The sequence below is a fragment of the Periophthalmus magnuspinnatus genome, chromosome 8 (genome assembly GCF_009829125.3).
Source record: "Periophthalmus magnuspinnatus isolate fPerMag1 chromosome 8, fPerMag1.2.pri, whole genome shotgun sequence".
NCBI lineage: Eukaryota > Metazoa > Chordata > Actinopteri > Gobiiformes > Gobiidae > Periophthalmus > Periophthalmus magnuspinnatus.
The window spans coordinates 7,325,189-7,346,994 of NC_047133.1; the positions used below are offsets into that span (position 1 = coordinate 7,325,189).

General features: G+C 41.3%; 2 protein-coding genes across 2 annotated transcripts in view; both read left to right on the forward strand.

Moving 5' to 3' along the window:
• srsf2b (serine and arginine rich splicing factor 2b) overlaps positions 1-2,347 on the forward strand; it is a 92,064-nt gene extending 89,717 nt beyond the window's left edge. The window contains exon 4 of the mRNA XM_055223833.1: positions 2,335-2,347. The gene's annotated coding sequence lies outside the window, so the exon portion shown is untranslated. The remainder of the gene's footprint in view (positions 1-2,334) is intronic.
• An 8,163-nt stretch (positions 2,348-10,510) lies between these two features.
• Positions 10,511-21,013, forward strand: LOC117375494 (prostasin-like). The gene is made up of 10 exons (XM_033971808.2): positions 10,511-10,574; positions 14,976-14,996; positions 15,085-15,247; positions 15,606-15,874; positions 16,587-16,723; positions 18,580-18,847; positions 18,942-19,110; positions 19,177-19,400; positions 19,531-19,628; positions 20,571-21,013. The coding sequence occupies exons 1-10, from the start codon at positions 10,538-10,540 to the stop codon at positions 20,871-20,873; spliced, it is 1,689 nt and encodes a 562-aa protein (XP_033827699.1). The 5' UTR covers positions 10,511-10,537; the 3' UTR covers positions 20,874-21,013.
• The last annotated feature ends 793 nt before the right edge of the window (positions 21,014-21,806 follow it).

Here is a 21,806-nt window from a genome sequence, read left to right on the forward strand (position 1 = left end):
CGTGCCCACGAGGGGCGCAGGCCTATGGAATGTACCGGAACACATGAAGATTTTGTGCACATCTCAGGACTCTGTTCTGTCCTTTCCTCATAGTCCGTTGCTTCATTGTTCACATTACCTGTGTGGATCCTTAAACCTTCTGACTTTATGTTTCTCTTGGTCTTTGATGCTTACAATAGAAACAAACATTCTTACATTATTCTTGTTGCAGTAGTATTTTTTAATGATAATGTCTCTTATTGTCTAGCAATAACTGCACATTCCTTTATAACTCCCCTCCTTTTTAATCATCAAACACACTGTACAGATCTTTATTCAGATTTAACAGTTTCATGTCGCACTGATGAGGTAAACCAGTACAAACATTTGAACGTGTATTGCGCAGCGAACTCCGTTTTCTTTTGTTTCTTGCGTAGTCGCGGTGCATGATGGGATATCAACAAAGGAAGTACGCGACCAAGGACACTGTGGATGTTTATACAAGTTAAACTAGAGGCATCTCAGACCCGGAGCGGTTCGTGGAACCGAATGAATATCTCATGGTGGACTCAGGAGCAGAGGACCTTATGATCTGTTGGACTGGATGCTGTTCCTGATCGGTAAGCGCGGTTTATTCTGCTATTGACTTAATTGTGGGTCAAATGTGTATTATGTGTAATCATTAGCATTAGCTAATGCCAATCTGCCCCCTTAAGTGTGTTTTCAACATTGGAGTTTACAGTTGTCTTGGTTTGGTTGGAAGCTCATGTTTTGCCATAGTTAAAATTAAATATTTATACTTCCAATAGCATTAACATACTACACAGGCCATGAGCAAGATTTTTGTCATTTTCATTGTATAAGTGACTAAAGCACTTAATTAAAAGTCTTATAACAGAAATGTAAATGCGGTAATTTGATTCTTTTAATAAACCATTTAACTTGGATGGATGTGATGCAGCATGACCATAGTGCGCACGTCTGATGTCGCTCACAGTGGTCCATGGGACGCTCAGGGAGTTTGTGTGTTTGCTCAGACTCTTGAAAAATTAGAGGGAACATTGGTGGTTCGTGTCTCTGAGATGGGGATGTACTGCAGACTGGGGTCCTGAGCTGCTCTTGTGATGGTGTTGGTACATTTTAGTTTGTTCAATGTAACGCTCACTGCACTCTTCACTACACTGAATGGAGTGCTTTGTTTGCGGTGTTTTAGTGAATTACGTTTTAAGCATGTTAAACTTATCTTCTGTGTCTTTGTGTCCAGGGGGCAAAAGGGTCCCCAGAGAAGTGAGCTCCCTTAAGAAGGTTCCGGGGCAGGACCAAGGCTGGGAATGTGCAGGGGAGACATCTTAAAGGGTTTATGGGTTTTAATTACATTTGTTGTTGGTTTTAAGGTTTGTTTACATATAATTGTATAAAGTTAATTTGGGCTTATGGAAGTTTTACAGTGTTTTTAAAGACTTAACGCTAACTTTAAACACCCCTCTTAACTCGCATTGGTTTCATCCAGTTAGCGGGACAAGATAAAAGGCACCTGACACCATCACTATACGTTCTGACGCTGGAGGAGACGCTGTTCCTCTAATCTCCACGGCACAAAGTGCTCGCTCTTTGGTAAATGACTAAAAGAAAAAAGAAAAATTGTGGACCACGCTAATGCTACTGTCTATCTGTAAATGTTTTTGTTGGCGTTTTTGAGCAGCTGAAGTAGTTTAAATGTGCTATAGAAATAACATTAACAGGTCTATGAGTCCTTCCACAAATACAACTTTTACTTTACTGATTATCAACGTGAGTCTAAACAAGAGTAACTGCTACAGCGATGATCCAAATAACTAAATAACTTAATCATGAAGTGCTTCTGGAAAAATTAGTTTAGAGAACACAGCGTTATCGTGTTTTCAGAAGTTATTTGAGACTTTTTCAATGGCTTCTACTCAAATAAATGTCAGTAACATGTGGGGAAAAGCACCAATTGGTGCTTTTCACATTTTAAAATTCTTCCTTCCTGTTTTTTCAACATTAGAATGACTGTGTATTTTATATACGTCGTGTTAATGAACAGGTTTATGTGCATCGTGTTTGGCTGGAACTGGTTTGTCTGCATTGGGAATAAACAGGAAATACTACAGTCGTGTGCTCAGAGACAGGGGCAGACACAGGGGCAGACAGAGGCAGAGACAGGGGCAGAGACAGGGGCAGACAGGGGCAGACAGGGGCAGAGACGAGGGCAGAGACAGGGGCAGAGACAGATACAGAGACAGACAGGGACAGAGACAGGGGCAGAGACAGAGGCAGGGGCAGAATCACGGACAGAGACAGGGCAGAGACAAGGGCAGAGACGGGCAGAAAGAGATTCAGAGACAGATACTGAGACAAGAGCAGAGTCGGGCTGAGACAGATGAAGAGACAGATACTGAGACAAGAGAAGAGTCAGGGGCTGAGACAGATGAAGAGACAGATACTGAGACAAGAGCAGAGTCGGGCTGAGACAGATGAAGAGACAGACACTGAGACAAGAGAAGAGTCAGGGGCTGAGACAGATGCAGAGACAGGGGCAGGAGGTGAATAGTATTCAGTTTCTTGGGTAACTTTTAAAAGAAATTCTACTTTTCAGAGTACTTTTCCAGCAGAACACTTTTACTCCTACTTGAATAATGTTTTTTTATTGAAGTAACAGTACTCTTACTCGAGAAAAAGTTGTGTCTAAAGTCTAAGTTTAAAGTGACTTGAGCTTTCTGTTAAAAATATGAAATGATTTGAACATTTGTGTTTCTTGCTCCTTCAGACATTTGGCTCATGTTTGTGTCTCTTTGAAAATACCACATTTGGTTGTTTATTTAATGTTTTGTCCTGCACATTACATTCACTTCAAATAATAAATCAAGTGTTACGTCCTGACAGCTACGCTTAAAATAACAATGGTAAACGGTCACATTTTTATATAGCGCTTTTCCAACTTCAAGGACATTATAAAACATAAGAGGAACAGGCCCCCACAGTCTCTGTATTTAAGACCAGGCTTAAAACCTTCCTCTTCGGTATAGCGTATGACCAGGTTACATAGTGAGGGAGTTAGGGACATTAAAACCCGGGATAAGACGGGCTGCAGTAGGAGATAACTAGCTGGGGGAAGTATGGCAACCTGAGCACTATCCTCTGCTTTGTCCTATTTTCTCATCAGCAATGCTATTCACATGTTGTCCCGTGTCCCACTCCCCCTGTGGAGTGTATCTCTTTCAGATGTCCCGATGACAGCTGGACCCTCTCCTCCTCCTCGCCTGGCTCTCATCCTCCTCGCCCGGTCTTCCTCCTCCTCGCCTGGCCGATTTTTCTTGTTTTGTCTGATTTTTCCTGTTGTTTTGTTTTTGTGTGTAGGCGGCACAGTGGCATCACTCATGCCTCACAGCAAGAGGGTTTGGTTCGATCCCCGGGTCGTCAGGCCTTTCTGTGTGGAGTTTTTCATGTTTCTCCCCGTGTCTGGATGGGTTTCCTCCGGGTACTCCGGTTTCCCCCATCAACCAAAACATGAACGCCCTTCGAGACAACTGTTGTGATTTTGGGCATTACAAAAATAAATTAATTGAAAAAAATTAAAAAGGAACGAACACATTATCTTGATTCTAGAAACCATCTCTATATCTACAGTTACACCACGTAGACGGATTAACAGAAAGACAATTAAAATATCCAATTAGAGAAATGTAGTTCACATTCCCTGTAAGAAGATCACATCCAGTCCTTCTGAAACTAATCTGAAACTTTTTAATTAAGGCTTTTAGTTCTTCTTTTGATCTTGACTTTGTTTTTAACCGAAATGTGGCTCGACAAAAACACAGTTAATGCAATTCTAGTGGAATCAACTCCACCCAACTTCAAATTTGAATCTGAAACACGACCAAACAAAAAAGGTGGAGGTGTGTGTGTGTTTTTAGAGACAATTTGGTCACTCATTATGGAAAACAGCACATGTTTTGTCTTTACATAAGGGTGGGACAACTAAAAATGTAAATAATACTTTGTCTTGCAAAAGTTTTAGAAAAGTTAGTTGCAAATCAAATTACAGTTTGTTTAAATAAACTCCATTTTAAAGTCTTATAATTCTTATCATTCAGATTTCAGAAAAGGGCAGAGTACTGTCACTGCAACCACAAAAGTTTTAAATTACATTTTGTTGATGATAAGTAAGGTTGTGTAGCTCTGTTTATTAATTTAGCTAAAGCTTTTGACTCAGTGGATCATGGAGTCCTCGTGAAGCGCCTGAAGCAGATTGGATTCGACAATGCTGCGTGTAATTGGTTCCAAAATTATCTTTCAAACAGAAACCAGACAGTAGTAGCCAATGGTTTTAAATCAGATTTTCAACTTTAAGTAAAGGAGTGCCCCAAGGCTCAATTTGGGGGCCCCTACTTTTTACTATTTTCATTAATTCTATTGGTTTTCATGTACTTCTCATTATGACTTGATTAGGCCCGTCGTGACAGAGGGAACACTACTTTTTGGGGTCAATATTTTTTTGTCCAACTGGGAAAAGTTTTGCTCTTTTTCTGAACTAAAATGAATTATGAACATGTATGACTCATTATCGATACAAACAAACTAAACTTAATGTTGTATTTTGTACACATAGAATACTTTTTGTGGATAATTTTGCTTTGTGTTTTGGTTTCAGTATTATCATGCATCGTTTATATTCACTTCAGCGATACATGACACTTCAAAATGTTTTAGTGTGACCGGCCTAGACTTGGTTTGGTGGAATAGTATCTGTGCTAAATAATTATCATAGTTTTACCCTGTACCTGATTTATTCCCGTGTGTTTGAGCAAAAAGTGTTTAATTGTAATCAGGAAGTATACTTTAATATGCTGGTTGGATCGGTATTGGCACAGAAAAGGCTGTTGAATTCCTGCACTTATGTCACCAGTACAGAACATTCCAAACTGCAGGAATAAGGAAGACATTTTTACTAACAAAATGAAGGTGTGGTCATTTATTTGAAATTGTCTAATCATAACTATGATGTCATTCAGGTTTTGGCCTTTGTTAACATTGTGGTTGTAGATGACATACTCCTATGTAGGTCATACCTGTGTCCAACCAGGACGTAACATTATAAACTTCACCCAAGTAGAAAACACTAGGCACAATTTGTAACATAATGAAGTTAATTAAATTAATAATGTTAATGAGTCTAACCTGTGTGACCTGGTCTTTCCTCGTTTTTTATGAAGCTGCAGTTATTAAGTCTAACACAGTTTTTAATTTCATACTAGACAAACATCCAGAGATCACAAACAAAAGACAAGAATCTTAAGAAAATAAACAGAAGACATAATGAGCTCTAAATCAAACAGAAAATTAATCTGTGTTCAAACTGAAAGTAGACAAGGGGTAAATACAAGTTTAACCCACATTCTCTCCTGGAAACATATCCTGTCTCCCTAATTCTAGGCAAGGCAAGTTTATTTGTACATCACAATTGGTCCACAAAGTAATTCAAAGTGTTTTACAGAAAAAGAAAGACATTAAAATCACACAAATCAAAACATAAATAATCATAAATAATCATCATAAAATGAAAATTAAAAGAGAAGAGTGCAGAATAAAAACCTTTCAGTCACATACACACTAAACAGAACTGTTCTGAGCCTGGACTTAAACATTGTCAAAGTAGAGGCCTGTCTCACATCTTCAGGAAGACTGTTCCATGTTTTAGCTGCATAAAACTGAAACACTGATTCTCCATGTTTAGTCCTGACTCTGGGCACCAGCAGGAGGCCGGTCCCTGAAGTCCTCAGAGTGTGAGATGGTTCATATGGCACTAACATGTCAGAGATGTACTTTGGACCTAGGCCATGGAGAGACGTGTACAAAGCAGAGCTGCTTTAAAGTCTTTTCTCTGAGCCACAGGAGCCAGTGCAGAGACCTGAGCACAGGACACATGTGTGAAGTACTTCCTTATTCTAGTCAGGACCTGAGCAGCAGTGTTCTGGATGTACGGCAGCTGTTTTAACGCTCGTTTGGAGAGGCCAGTGAGCAGGATGTTACAGTAGTCTAAGGATAGTCATGGACAGTCAGTAGTCATGGATACGTACTTATTAAACCTGGATTATTATATTCTATATGTTCATAATTATTTGCTGCATTCAGACTAATTAGGTGTAGTTACTTAAGTGTCACCAAACCAGTGAGTCCAGTGTGACTCACACTTTTGGATCTGGCTGTAGAACCTTTGTTCATATCAGGTTAGACAATTATGAAAATGTGATAATTATCTTATCTCATAAAGGTGGACTGTGTAACTTTCTCAGAAGAAGGTCAGCCACCTGCTTGTCTCAATGGAGACATCAATCATTTTTCTGGAATGTTCCACAGTGTGACACTGAACTTCTACTACTTTCTACCTTTAATATAAAGATATATGAAGTAGGATATATGGAGTCATGTAATGAAGAAAAAAAAGTGAAAGAACTCAACTAAATATTTTATTTCTTTTGTTTTGTGGACAGCACTGCACTGGATGAAGTACTCAATTTTGCTACTTAAGTAAAAATAAAAGTAAAACGTTACTCAAGGAAAAGTAAAAAGGATCACAAAAAAATCTATTTAAGTAAAAGTATTTAAGTACCCATTAAAAATTTACTTTCTGAATAAAAAGTAAAGTAAAATGTTGTTCATTAGTTTAAGAGTAAATGTAGTGATGTTGGTTCAAAATGAGACATATGTTGATCAACAGCAACAACGTGAATCAGAAATGAATCATTTTCTTATGAATTTTGTGTGTTTATTTTCTTTTTGCTCAAAGCCAAAGTTTGAACTCAAAACCTTTAGTCAGGATGTTTCCACAAACATGCTAAAAACAACCCCTCAGGTCATACACAAAGTACTTTTTACTCTTCAGTCCAATTCAAAAATGCAGTGCAGTAGAAAGTACAGATACTGCTCTCAAATGTAGTGAAGTAAAGGTAAAAAGTATACACTGTAAAATTTAATTTACTACTTAAGTACAGCATTTTACTACTTATACTTTCTTACCTGAAATGGTTTTCACTTCACAGCCGTGTCAGGGTCAAGAAATGGCAAAGGTTCAAAGCAGAGGATAAAGGATATACAGTATATTTCTTTAAATCTAAAACCATTTTGAGGTGATTTTGAGCCTATTTTTGTTTACTACAGTCAATACATGTCTATTCATAGTTTTAATGCTTCAGTGAGAATCTGCAGTGAAAATAATCATGGAAATAATGAAAAAAAAAACATCTCCAAACTTCTGACTGGTCGTGTCAAGTTACACATCAGATCTGTGGAGCCGTGACCCCGCCTACAGTGAGAATGCATGTTTAGAGCAACAAAACACTTGAAACTGTACAAATATTTGATACATTTAATGCCACACTGCGGAACGGCCAGCATAAATCAAAAAGTTACATTGTGCAGCTTTAAATCCTATGCAAAGTGTAAAATCAGATGAATTGTTGTTTATATGTAATTTTAGATCAGACCGATTCTGCAAAATGGACTTTTCAGAGCTTTAAACCATGTTTTTGTTGTTTCTTCTCACTGACCCTCTGAATTTGTGTTTGAAGTGGTTCGTTCATGTGTGAGTAAACTTTATTCTCCTGTGTTCAAGATTCCCCGCCCGCCCACGGAAGAGTCGCCGCATAAATGACTCGGGTTAGTTAAAGGTGTCGTTGTGTTTTCTGGCAGGTTTGAAGGTGGTGCCCATGAAACAGGGTTTAAAGAATGAACTGGGAAAATCCACTGACGCACTTAGAACAAGAGATTTTGATTCTTGTAGATGGATAAACTTAGTACATTGACTTTTCTCGTGGAGACCATTCAGATCTGTGGAGAGGCAAGCCTGCTAATAGTTGAATGTATTTAGTACTGAGTTTTAAGCCATGTTTTAATGTTGTTTCCTCATCAAAACACATACCTCGTGTTGTGTTTTGTTTCATTCACACATGTTTAACACACAAACCCCGCATATTTTTAAGCTGAGTTCTTCTATACAGCTGAAAACACTCTGTTCCACCTTGTGATGTCATCATGTGGTAATACTGAACTGTGCATGTGACTGTCTGAGTGGTATGACTGTTGTCGGGTCAGGTTTTGGTGGGGACGGGCTGTTGTGGGGTCGGGGTTTGGGTCATTGGGTGAAAGGGCATGTTGTGGGGTCAGGCTGTTGTGGGGGTCGGGGTTTGGGTGGTTGGGTGAAAGGGCATGTGGGACTGATTGTTTTTAATGACTGCAAAGCATTTTATAAATAAAGTTTGATTTTATTGGAGGTCAAAGCCTGATCTCATCTGATCTCAGAAGCAAAGCAGGGCTGGGCCTGGTTTCCATGGAAATGCTGCTTGTTTCCATGTTCCGAAGTATGCTTTTAGCTTTCCATGGAATCAAGCCGGTGATGTGCCAGGTTTCGTTCTGTAGCTTTAAGTCAGTTTGTTTAGTGTTTTGACTCCTGAGGTGATGAGTTTCAGTCTGTCTCTTGAATTCTCTGTAATATTCTGGTTTTGAAACATTTGGGTTTGACTCTCAGTGTCTCGTCTCTGGTCTGTACTGTCACGTTGGATATCACTTGTTTGTCCACAGAGCGAGTGCATAAAGCTCAGGAGAAAACCACTCATCTCTGGAACATAGATTGTACATTTAAATGGACAGAGCTAAATCTACTAACCCACACTTTTGACTCCATTGTCTCGAAAAACTGTGGCTCCTCTCTCTGTAACTGCTGTTGTCAGACTCGTCATTTTGGTGTTAAAACGTTCATGTTAATCTGCTCTACATGATCCTGTTTTTTATTTCAGTATTGTGCCCTTAAATCAAGATATATAAACGTTAATAACAGACAAAATCAGGCGCACTAGTGTAAGCAACAGGTTTGATTGACAACATCGCTAAGCGCCCGCTCCCTACTAAACCAGCGGTGTGCACGGGATAGAGCTTTACCTTCAACATCCTCGCTCTGGATTGGGTCTTTGGTTGCTATGATACTCGCAGTCGCAATTACAAATGTGAAACTCAGCTCCAAATTCGCCGTATATTTGCCAGCCTTGATAAGCTGCATTTGACTGGAGCCGAACGCTGTGGGTGACGTCACATTCACTTATTCCACTTCTAAAGTCTAAAGGTTCATGGTTGTGTAAGTGGCAGCTGTCATCACTGTGTCAGACGTCTGTAACAGCCTCTTCTCTTGTCGCCAGTGCACCTGTTATGTTAATTCATTAGATTTATTTAAAACAGTTTTCATTCAAATACAAATTCTTTAACCTCCTAGAACCCAAAGGCCCTGATGAGTGTAAAAACAAATGATTATCTTTTTACATTATGAGAAAAATGATCTCATCTGAGGACATTCGTTGTACGTTTTAATTATTATGATAGAACATCTGAATATTGATTTGCAAAAACTATTTACTAAGTGCCTGAACACAGCAACATTTTTTCTGAGTGTAAAAACAAAATGAGAAACAACAGCTGTGGCTCTTGTGCTGCTGACAGGTGCAGACATGTGCCGTTAACAAAGTCCATCTTGAATCTAAACTATATATATGTGTTATACTCTTCAGTCACCTTTAAGTGGCAGTTTAATAACCCTATGTGACACCAGGACCTTGTATGGAAAAAAAAAAAAAATGTATTGTGGCGTAGAAAACCCAAAATGTGTTGTCCACATATGAGGACATCAGGTAAGAGGAGGCTACAATCTGAATAGTCTTATTATACTTCCAGGAAATCATTGATACCCCCAGGTGCCACTAACGCGTGTCCTTGATTGGGAAACACTGTGTGCACCTGTCGCGTGTGCACCTGTCGCGTGTGCACCTGTCGCGTGTGCACCTGTCGCGTGTGCACCTGTCGCGTGTGCACCTGTCACGTGTGTTTTGATCATGGACAAACTGAATTTTTTCCTTGAGACAAATTTGCGCAATGTAGCTGTCTATGAGTTTCACAGTCCCCTTCGTCAAAATAGTTGTAAATTTTACAGCAGGTCACAGGAGCAGCCCCTGAGGACAGACACGAGCTAAACATGTTCACACCTTTAACTGGGAACAAGTCTTCTACTGATTTACTGTTATTACCAAAACACTGGTCAAGACACTTGTGTTACTTGTGTTTAGGTTTGGCTTTTATCCAATCAGGAAGCAGAATGAGCCTCATGTGACTCTCTCATTTGGTTTGTCACTTTTAATCTTGAAATCCAGCTGTTTTAAACCTAAAAGCACTCTCTGTGATCTGAATAGTCACGTCTAAATCCCATAGCTAATTTTCTTAAATACTTCAGTTTGTATTCAAAACCTTTTACCAAGTCTCAAATTTAAATTATAGTTAAAATCCGAATATGTTTCTATTCAGTAAAAATGTGCCTAAATACCAGTTCATTCTGAAACTAGTTTTTCAGACGTCCCTGGAGCAGAGCTGTCACAATAGTCAGCTGACGAGGAGTGACATGTGGGCGTGTCCGGGACAGGTAAGCCCCGCCCCCTGTCACGTCTGTTTGGGGCAGGTGAACAGGTGAACGCGGTTGTTGCTCAGTCCAACAGCTGCAGCCATGTGGATCCTGTGCCTCCTCCTTCTGCTCTTCACAGGTGAGATCTTCTTTTAAAACTCTGGGTTAGAAAAAGTGTTTGGGCTTCCTCTTCATATGTAACACATCCACACACAAGGCACACAGCTTGTTAACCGGATTTTGTTTCATTGTTTGGAGTCCACACAAGATATTGGGGCCACTAGAACGAGATAAGATGAGATTTAGACATAAGAGGCAGCGTATCTTTACATCATTCTAAAAAACCCATAGTTTAACCTGAGCAGGAGACTGGTTAGATTCTCAGTTCTCTGTGTAACTGTCAGGTGCAGATGCGTTGACCTTGTTTATGGTGAATACCTCTGTAATCACTTAACCTACCCACATGAAACAGTTCTCTGTCAGTGTAAATAAACAATAAACTGTAAACGTGTTGCGTCACCTTTTCCACTGAAGATGTTTTGTGTTATATGCTGTATAGATACAATGTATACTTATAAATATATTCAGTTTTCCTTTATAAAGAAACATTTTATGCAGCTGAATTATTCCCTGATGGTGGGAAAGATGGACTGGGTTGTGTTTTAGTTTACTCTGTATCACTCTATGGGAGATTCATTGTTTAAAAAAGCCCAAAAAACTACAAACTTCTGCTCCACTAATGTTAAACCTTCTCTTAAACGTCTCCGTGTCGGCTCCTTAAACGTCTCTGTATCGGCTCCTTAAATGTCTCTGTATCGGCTCCTTAAACGTCTCTGTATCGGCTCCTTAAACGTCCCTGTATCGGCTCCTTAAACGTCTCTGTATCGGCTCCTTAAGCGTCTCTGTATCGGCTCCTTAAGGGTCTCTGTATCGGCTCCTTAAACGTCTCTGTATCGGCTCCTTAAGCGTCTCTGTATCGGCTCCTTAAACGTCTCTGTATCGGCTCCTTAAACGTCTCTGTATCGGCTCCTTAAAAGTCCCTGTATCGGCTCCTTAAAGGTCCCTGTATCGGCTCCTTAAACGTCTCTGTATTGGCTCCTTTAACGTCTCTGTATCGGCTCCTTAAATGTCCCTGTATCGGCTCCTTAAACGTCTCTGTATCGGCTCCTTAAACGTCCCTGTATCGGCTCCTTAAACGTCCCTGTATCGGCTCCTTAAACGTCCTAAAACGTCTTAAAAATGGCCAAAATATGAACCCATTTAGATTTTTCTTTTCCCACACACTCATGTTCCTGGCACTGGTTGAACCAAGGCCTTAGTATCATGACGTCTGTATTATAAAACCCTAATCCTAACACAGGCTCATGAAAGTGTGTCTTCAAACAGCTCTGTCCTCTGCTCCAGTTTAAAAATGTATCATTTCATTTTGAGATGATCAGAGTGAGTCTGGAGTAGGTGAAATGGTCTTAAAAACAGAGAGCATTTCCTGGAACATTTAACATGACAATAAATCATCACCAGTCATTTATTTATAAAAGGTCATTGTTATTATTGTCAGTGTCAATGTTCAACAGTTTGTTGTTTACTTAAATAATCCAGAGATATTTGTAATAAAAGCAACAAGCGCATGAACTTCAGCCATGACTTAAAACGCTCTGTACAATCTGCCTCATTTTTACTGTTTTAAGACATGAAAAACAGAACAGGTTCATTCAGTTTGAAATGACTGTACTTTAATATAAATTTTAGGTATCTGTACTTCAGTACATTTAACAGTGTATACTTTTTACTTTTACTTCACTACATTTGAGAGCAGTATTTGTACTTTCCACTTCACTACAGTTTTCAGCTGGAAAAGTAAAAGTTTTTTTTTTTTTTTATTGTTGTTTGAGACCTGCTGAAAATTCTGAGGGTTTATTTTTAACAAGTTCATAATTTGAGAAAAAAAAAAAAAAACACACAAAAAAAAAAACAAAAAAAAAAACCAACAAACAAATAAAAAAATCAATTGTTTCTGTTGAACAAAGTTCAGCTCAAATCTTTATCAAAAACACCACATTTGGAGTTTTAAAAGACCCTAATCAGCATGAAATACTTTTATTTTTTGGTCTTTAAGTAAATTTTTTGTAGTAGATTTTTTTGTTGATACTTTTACTTTTACTTGAGTATTTTTTGTTCCAGTATCTGTACTTAAGTAACAAAATTGAGTACTTCTTCCATCACTAGAGTTTATAAGAGCTTTTCGTAACTCTCAGAGACCAGACTTTTGCTGTAAAGGTAAAGCTAACAGCAACTAGCATGCTAACATGCACTTCCTGATTAATAGACAATAGAACACTTTATAATCAGGTCTGACCTCAAGAGCTGCTTTTACAACACATCTGGACTTGGGCCAAACACATTTAGGTCAAAGACATGAGGAAAAACTAAACAGGGCCTTTAATATCTGTGTTGAGTTTATCTGCAGAGAGATTTTTTTAAACTCAAATCTCCAAAAATGTTTAATCAATCCTGTTTAATCAAAAATGTGTGCTGTGACTCAAAAAAGTTGAAAAACTCTGTACTAGGGAGATTAAAAAGTTAACACATTTTCCTGACCCTTCAGCTCTTATTTTAAATCAAGCGAGAAGCACATTTTTTTTTTTCATTTGTACCAAAATGACTACACGAGGCTGCTGAATCTTTCGAGTATCACCGATTAAGAAAATAAACTGGAGAGGGAAGTGCGGACGTCACAGTGTCAGCGTGTCCAGGTGGAGGTGAAAATGGGGGTAGATCGGCAAAATGGCGTCTTGAAAATAAACCATCAAAGATTACTCAAAAATGAATCACTCCTAATACAACTTCAAGAGAGTAAATGGTGAAAGGAAACAACTAAGACATGGAAAAAGCTCTGAAACATTTGCATAATAGGTGCGCTTTAACAAAGGTAGTTTTTCACGGAAATGTCCCGATGAAACAATCGGCAGCGGCCCAGCAGGTTCAACTTGTGACTAATTCATATCAAATCAAATACAGGCATAAAAGATTCTACTAAAACTGTTCTGATCTATTTTCTAATGTTGTTTCCTCACCACAAACATACCCGGGATTCTTCTCTCAAACTGAAAACACTCTGTTCAAACTTGTAATGTCATGAATTGGTATTGAATAGATATAAAACTACCACTTCATGACATCACAAGGTGGAACAGAGCATTTTGAGCTTTGGGTGATGCAGAATTCCAGGGTTACTCAAACATGTGTGAATGAAACAAGTCACAACTCCAGGTGTGTGTTTAATGAGGTGACAGCATTAAAACTCACATCTGTCAACTTTGTGTAAAATACGAGCTGTAAATAGAAGCGTTTAAGGACGATGTGGACCTGAGGAGGCTCCATCCATCACCAGCACAAAAACACAAAACCTTTCAAACAACGCCTAACCCTTAGTCTATGTTTCCGTAGTGACAGAGGCCTGTCCGACATGTCCCTCTCGCTCAGGTCTGTCCGAATGAAACCGAAACTCCCCATTGTGTTTGATTCAGAGGAATGCGCCCCTGCTCCTTTCAGACAAACGTGTTCACCTCTTTATCAAACTCTCACGTCACGGCTTTTGTTCACATTAACCCGTCGTACTCAGTCATTTTGATAACACACTCGTGGAGTTGTGTTGTTCTAATCACACCTGTTGGGTTTGTCTGTGCCTCCTTTGAGCCGTGGGTCGGTCCAGCGCCAGGAGCGTTTTGGCTTTTGGCTTGAGGAGAGACAGGACAGCAGGGCCCGTCCACGGAAATTTGGGGGGACGGGGTAGGAAGCCGCACAGTGGACCCCTTTACCCCCCCCCCCCCCCCCCCCCCCCCCTTCCCCCTCGTCGACTCCCCTGACACTTATACATCACCTTATTGGCTTTGTCAGTGAATAAATCTAATGTTACAGGAGCTTTATGTAAGATTTAGATTTTAGATTTAGATGTTTAAATCAAATATAGTTTTTACTGATAATGATTGTAAAACATTGGGCAAGTTGTTTGTTAGAATTTGTTGTTTGGTTCAAGACGATTGTCCAATCAGAACGCAGAAAGAGCCTCACATGACTCTCTCATTTGGGTTACAATTCAATGCTGAGATCCAGGTGGTTTAAATCTAAAATGTCTCTCTCTCATGTGAATGGTCACCACCTAAACCCCAGCACCGTTTAACTGTAAGAGCACAGGCTTCATACTGTTCCTTGAACTTTTATTAAAATGTAGAATGTAAAATAAACAAACACTTAAAATTATAAAGACTACTCCATGTTTTTTTAATTTAAATTACTTCAGTTTGTGGTGTTATTTTAATTATTTCATTAAATTAGTATTAGTGTTAGTGTTGAGTCAAAAATAGATAAACTCCCTTTGTGAACAATTTCTTCGTCAGTGACACCGCAGCTCCCTGTCCTGATCAGTCAGGACTGAGGGATCTTAACACGACAAAGTTATTCCTCACCTTATGCATTCTGAGCATCATAGATATTCCTATAATTACCACCTCTCCATGTTTAAATCTCTGATCTATTACAGGTTCTGTGGCGCAGCTCAATGGTGAGTTTTTTCAGATTGTTTACTTTTTATTTGAGAGTCATTTTCACTTTGACAAACTGAACCAGATCCATTTGTGCTGTGTCCTTAGACTGCGGAATCCCGCCTCTGAACACTCGGATTGTAGGGGGTGAAGAAGCGGCCGCGGGGGCCTGGCCCTGGCAGATCAGTATGCACAGAGGAGGACGGCACGTTTGTGGAGGGTCCCTCATCAACAACCTGTGGGTGCTGACCGCAGCGCACTGCAATGCAGGGTGAGGCTCTGAATAAACTACACACTCATGCAGAGTCATGTGTCTGAAACAGTCTCAAAATGCTTTTACTCTTGTTCTGGTTTAGTCCCGGTTTAGCCCTGGTTTAGTCCTGGTTCAGTACTGATGTAATCTTTCAGACATTTGTGCATTATTTACTCACTTCATGTGATGTTCAGTTACTTCTGTAGCCTCAACTGCCCCGGGGTAGACTGGTAAGGCTGCCAATCTGTGCCATTGGCCCCTGCAATCACAACCAATCACTCACACACACTTTTAATTGAGTAAATCTCCATATGTCAGGGAACCACTTCCAGTAGCAACATGGTGGCTTCCTCCTCACAGCCTGTTTCCTCCACAGTGTCCCCCCTGAACAATACACTCTGTACATTGGGCGAAAGAGCCAACAGGGCGCCAACCCACAGGAGGTCAGCCGCTCCGTCACACAGATCATCAACCACCCGGACTACAACAGCGACACTAGTGACAATGACATATCCCTGATGAAGATGTCTTCCCCCGTCACCTTCACTCAGTTCATCCTCCCAGTGTGCCTGGCTGCCTCGGGGAGCTCGCTGCACGCAGGCACCGACGTCTGGGTCACGGGCTGGGGGGATATCGGCAGTGGAGGTGAGTGATCTAAGAATCTGCTCTGCACCATTTCAACCCTCCTTACAGTTAGCAGTACAAAGTGGTGCAAGGCTCCACAGCCATGCTCACACATTATTTCTTAAATATACAAATATGATACAAAAACAAACAAAACAATACACTACAACTTGACAAACCTGATACGATGTGCAGTAGTTTCATTAGCAGGATGCACACAGATTGTGTTGTGGTATCACTCTTTAGAGGGAGTGATATAGCATGGAGATCAAAGGGAGGATGACTCAGAGTGTCAAAAATGAAACAGAAACTTATTCAACATTGTTACATAGTTTTCTGCAAATATAACATTTTCAAGACAATAAAGAGGAACATGGTGATGTAAATACGTTATGTGTTAGTACATAGAGGTCTAATACCCCCTCTTTAAGGTAGAAGGTAGGTAGAAGAACATAGATAATATCTGTGTAATCCCTCAGCCGTCCAGGTCTGATCCATAGCGAAAGACGAAGTTTAAATCTATTAATTGAACAAATTGTTGTAGAAGTTGAAGATGTTAGCCCCTCCCTTCAGATAGATACAAGGCAGTGTCCACCAGCAATCTGACCAGAACTGAAGAAGCAGCTTGGATGAGCAGAGAAACATCTTCACTCTTACAAAGATTTGTCCACCTGACAGATTTAAACTTCATCTTTTGCTAAACATAGACAATACAATATATTTCCCTCCACAGTGTCTCTGCCGCCCCCAGAGAACCTGATGGAGGTGGAGTTGCCCATCGTGGGGAACAGGAAGTGCTCCTGTTCCTACGCCATCACAGAAAACATGCTGTGTGCAGGGCAAGCTGAGGGGGGCAAGGACTCCTGCCAGGTAACTGCCATCAACCACCCTCTTTCATTCAATTGTATTTGTAAAGAAACACTGAACATGAACAAGACAAAAATCAGGTCCCCATGACATAAATAGCTTATTATTAAATCACCAACATGGATTAAAGTTCAGATCTGGGTTAAAATATGTTCAGCCTAGAATTAGTGATTCTTTTTGTCAGAGTGGAGCGTTTCTACTTCCTGTATTTTCCCCAGAAACATCACGTGACGGTGCAGCTTGCTCCCCCCTAAGCTACACCATCCCTACACCATCCCTGCACCATCACTGCACCATCACTGCACCATCACTACACCATAACTACACCATTACTACACCATCACTACACCATAACTACACCATTACTACACCATCACTACACCATAACTACACCATCATGACACTACACTATCACTACACCATCACTACACTACACCATCAAAACACCATCACAACACTACACCATAACTACACCATCATGACACTACACTATCACTACACCATCACTACACTACACCATCAAAACACCATCACAACACTACACCATCACTACACCATCATGACACTACACTATCACTACACCATCACTACTCTACACCATCCCTGCACCATCACTACACCATCACTACACTACACTATCACTACACCATCCCGACACTACATCACTGCACCATCACTACACCATTACTACACCATCACTGCACCATCACTACACCATCACTACACCATCACTACACCATCACTACACCATCATGACACTACACCATCACTGCACCATCACTACTCTACACCATCCCTGCACCATCACTACACCATCACTACACCATCATGACACTACACCATCACTACGCTACACCATCACTTCACTACACCATCACTACACTACACCATCACTTCACTACACCATCACTTCACTACACCATCACTACACTACACCATCACTACACCATCACTACACTACACCATCACTACACTACACCATCACTTCACTACACCATCACTTCACTACACCATCACTACACTACACCATCACTACACTACACCATCACTACACCATCACTACACTACACCATCACAACACTACACCATCACTACACCATCACTACACTACACCATCACTTCACTACACCATCACTACACTACACCATCACTACACTACACCATCACTACACTACACCATCACTTCACTACACCATCACTACACCATCACTACACTACACCATCACAACACTACACCATCACTACACCATCACTTCACTACACCATAACTTCACTACACCATCACTACACCATCACAACACTACACCATCACTACACCATCACTTCACTACACCATCACTTCACTACACCATCACTACACCATCACTACACTACACCATCACTACACCATCACAACACTACACCATCACTACACCATCACTTCACCATCACTTCACTACACCATCACTACACCATCACTTCACTACACCATCACTACACCATCACAACACTACACCATCACTACACCATCACGTGCTTCTGAGGAAGATACAGGGAGTAGCTGAAACATGTGAAGCAGGTGAACAAATGCTACAGTCTGACAAAAAGAAAGAAGTTTTAAACTGAAGACAGAATGAACCTTTAGCAAAGATTAAAATAGATTAAGGTTTAGGTTAGTGACTATAGTTAAGTATCAGCCAAAAAAGCAAAGAAACCCAACATCCAGGACACATTTGTCTTTAGGTGTCGTCACTCACAACATGGCCCCCAGCTGGACCCACATCCACCAACTCTGATTGTTTTACAACAACATTAAATAGAACCACACCAACACTGAACAGTTGGTGTGTGTGAAAGCAAATGTCGTGTGGTTTGTGCAGGGAGATTCTGGGGGTCCTTTGGTGAGGAAACAGAACAGCCGTTGGATCCAGGGCGGAGTGGTGAGCTTTGGAATTGGCTGTGCTCTGCCTGGTCTGCCTGGAGTCTACGCCCGAGTGTCCCGTTATGAGACCTGGATCAAGAGTCATATCACAGAGAACCAGCCCGGCTTCATCAAAATCACCTCCTCTGGGACTGACAGTGACCTCAGCGCATCCTGCTCCACAAGGCCCACTGTCACAGGGGCTGCACCTATCACCACTGCTGCACGTAAGCACTGACCACAGTCTCATGGTGCTATAATAAAACCTTATTATATGATGAACATGAGGCTAACCTGCTGATATGTGTGTGCTCCTCACAGCGGTGGTCTGTGGCCGGGCCCCTCTGAACAGCCGCCTCTCTGGGGGCACCTCCGTGTCTGCGGGACAGTGGCCCTGGGTGGCCAGTGTCCAGATGGATCAGGTTCACGTCTGTGGAGGGACACTGGTGTCGGAGGACGCTGTGCTAAGCGACGCCAGCTGCTTCTCCAGGTCGGGGCGCCTCCAGTGGTAGGATGGTGTAGTACAGCTGTGTATGACATATCCCGCTGTGTGCAGGCCCCTGAACGCGTCGCGGTGGAGCGTGGTGCTGGGGCAGTCTGTGCGTGTGAGCGTCGCTAACATCAGTGTGAGTAATGACAGTGGTTCAAACGTGGCCGTGCTGCAACTGGCCTCCAAACCCTCTCTGTCCAACAACATCCAGCCCATCTGCCTGGACAACGGCCGCACCTTCACCCCCGGAATGACCTGCTATGCTGCCGCCTACAGCCAGGGGGCAACAGGTCAGTGCCTTACAACATGAGACTCCCATTGGCGTTCTGCATCATTTACCACCTTTTATTTAGTCCCATGTGATCAAAGACACTGCTGATGTTTAATTGAGTTTTAATGAAAGTGACTTTGTTCCTCCAGGGGACCAGACGCTGCAGGAGACCCAGACCTCCATCATGAGCTGTGGGAACTCGTCCTCCCCGAACACCATCTGCACCGGCTCCTTCACTCTGCAGCAGGTACAGGTCCTCAAGCTGGGCTACTCAGGGTGGGGTCCTCAGGGTGCGGTCCTCAGGGTGGGGTCCTCAGGGTGCGGTCCTCAGGGTGGGGTCCTCAGGGTGGGGTCGTCATGGTGGACTCCAAGACGTCCATTGAACATTTTAAACAAATCAACCTACTTCATATGATATTTTAGCAGCAAAACATTTATCAAATTCTCCATTTAAAGTGGAAATTGGTGCACAAAATAATTCATGAAATAAGTGCTTTACAGAATAAGAAACAAATCAAAACACAAATAATCATCATAAACCCAGACCAAGGTCAGAGGTCCAGTAAAGTCTACCTGGAGTTTTTATATCCTGGGGTCAGGCTCCCCCTAATGGTGGACATTACAAACTACCATAACCTGCTCATCCATGCTACCACATTTTGTGAAAATTAGGTCAATTTGCACCTTTCTCATCAAAAACATATAAAAACAGGTGTGTCCTGGCTCCAGTGGCCTCTGCAGTTTCAAGTATTATGTGACATCACGCTGTGCAGCCATGTGTTACAAAGTGTGGGTACCTGTGAAACCAGGGGTGTCAAACACATTTTCACTGAGGGCCACATCAGCAAAATGGTGATCTTACTTTTTCATCATCCAAATGATTCTAGTGAAGGTGTGTGGAGTTTAAAAACACACTGGAGCACTTCCTGTATTACCACATGATGACATCACAAGTTGGAACAGAGTGTTTTCTGTTTGAGTGGGTTTGTGTGTTAAACATAAGTGAATGAAACAAAACACAACTTCAGATTTGTTTTTGACGAGGAAACAACATTATAACATATACCGTATAATATGGACCCTTAAAGAGGCAAAACTGGGCGTGATGGAGTATGGGGTAAGAACACTTGAGCTCTGTTTGATACACACTCCTGACCGGTCTCTTGCACTCTCCTCTCGGTGCGTTCAGGGGGACCTCGGTGGCCCGCTCATGTGTAAACTCTCTGGCTCCTGGTTCCAGGCCGTGGTTCTGTCCAACAGCAGCAGCAGCTCACAGACCCGAGAGTCCATCTTGACATTTGACAAAGTGAGTAAATATCAGAGCTTCCTCAGATCCACTCTGGGCACGTTCCTGTCGCCGGCGGCAACATCCACAGATGCCCCCACCACCAACTCTACCTCCAGCAGCCCCGTGACCTCCGCCCTCAGCCCGTCCCTCCTGCTCGTGTCCCACCTGCTCCTGGCTCTGCTCGGGCTGCTGCTCTGTGGATGAGCTGCTTTTACCTCCGCTCTAACTGTACATGATGTGATCCACACAAATGAGTGTAACTATCCCAGAGACCTTCAAGCTGACGCGGTGAATTTTATATTTAACGTAATTTCCTAATAATGAAAATGGCTGCATTTTAAAGACATGAATGCAATTCTAGATGCTTTATATATATATATATATATATATATATATATATATATATATATATATATATATATATATATATATATAAATCTGGAGCACGCTATGGATGGTGAGTCATCAGATGCACTAGGGCTTTGTTTCTCTGTGAGTTAAAGATGCACTGTGTAACTTCTCTGGTGGAAGGTGCGCCTCCTGTTTGTCTCCATGGTAATGTGAAAAGAATCTTCCAGACGGTACTGAACTTATATCGGCTGTTTTTTTTTTTCAATGTAGGTTTTATAGGTGTTTTTTTATCATTCAAAAATACACTGAAATACATGCATCACCTCTCCACAGACCTGACACGTTAGTTTCATACTGTGACATACCATAGACTGTATATATAAATGGACATAGCTAACCTGCTAGCCACCGCGTTCCAAATAGGAGGTGATAATGTGCACACTTCAGGCTCCGTCGACTCTGGCTACAATTCACGTTCTATTGAAAAACTGTCCCTCTCTCTCTTAACTGCTGCTGTCAGACTCATCATTTTGGTCTTAAAATGTTCGTATTAACCCTCTACAAGACGCTGCTGTTTTTATTTCCCTATTGTGTCTGTAAATCGAGATATGAACATTAATAACAGTCGCATAGTCCACTTCTTTATACAGTCTATGATTCTTACTGTGAGTGGGGTCACCTCTCCACAGATCTGACCAGACACGTTTATTTTCATACTGTGAAATACCGAGACATTCCGGCAAAGCCATAACATCACCAGAAAAGTTCCATTGTGCATCTTTAAAA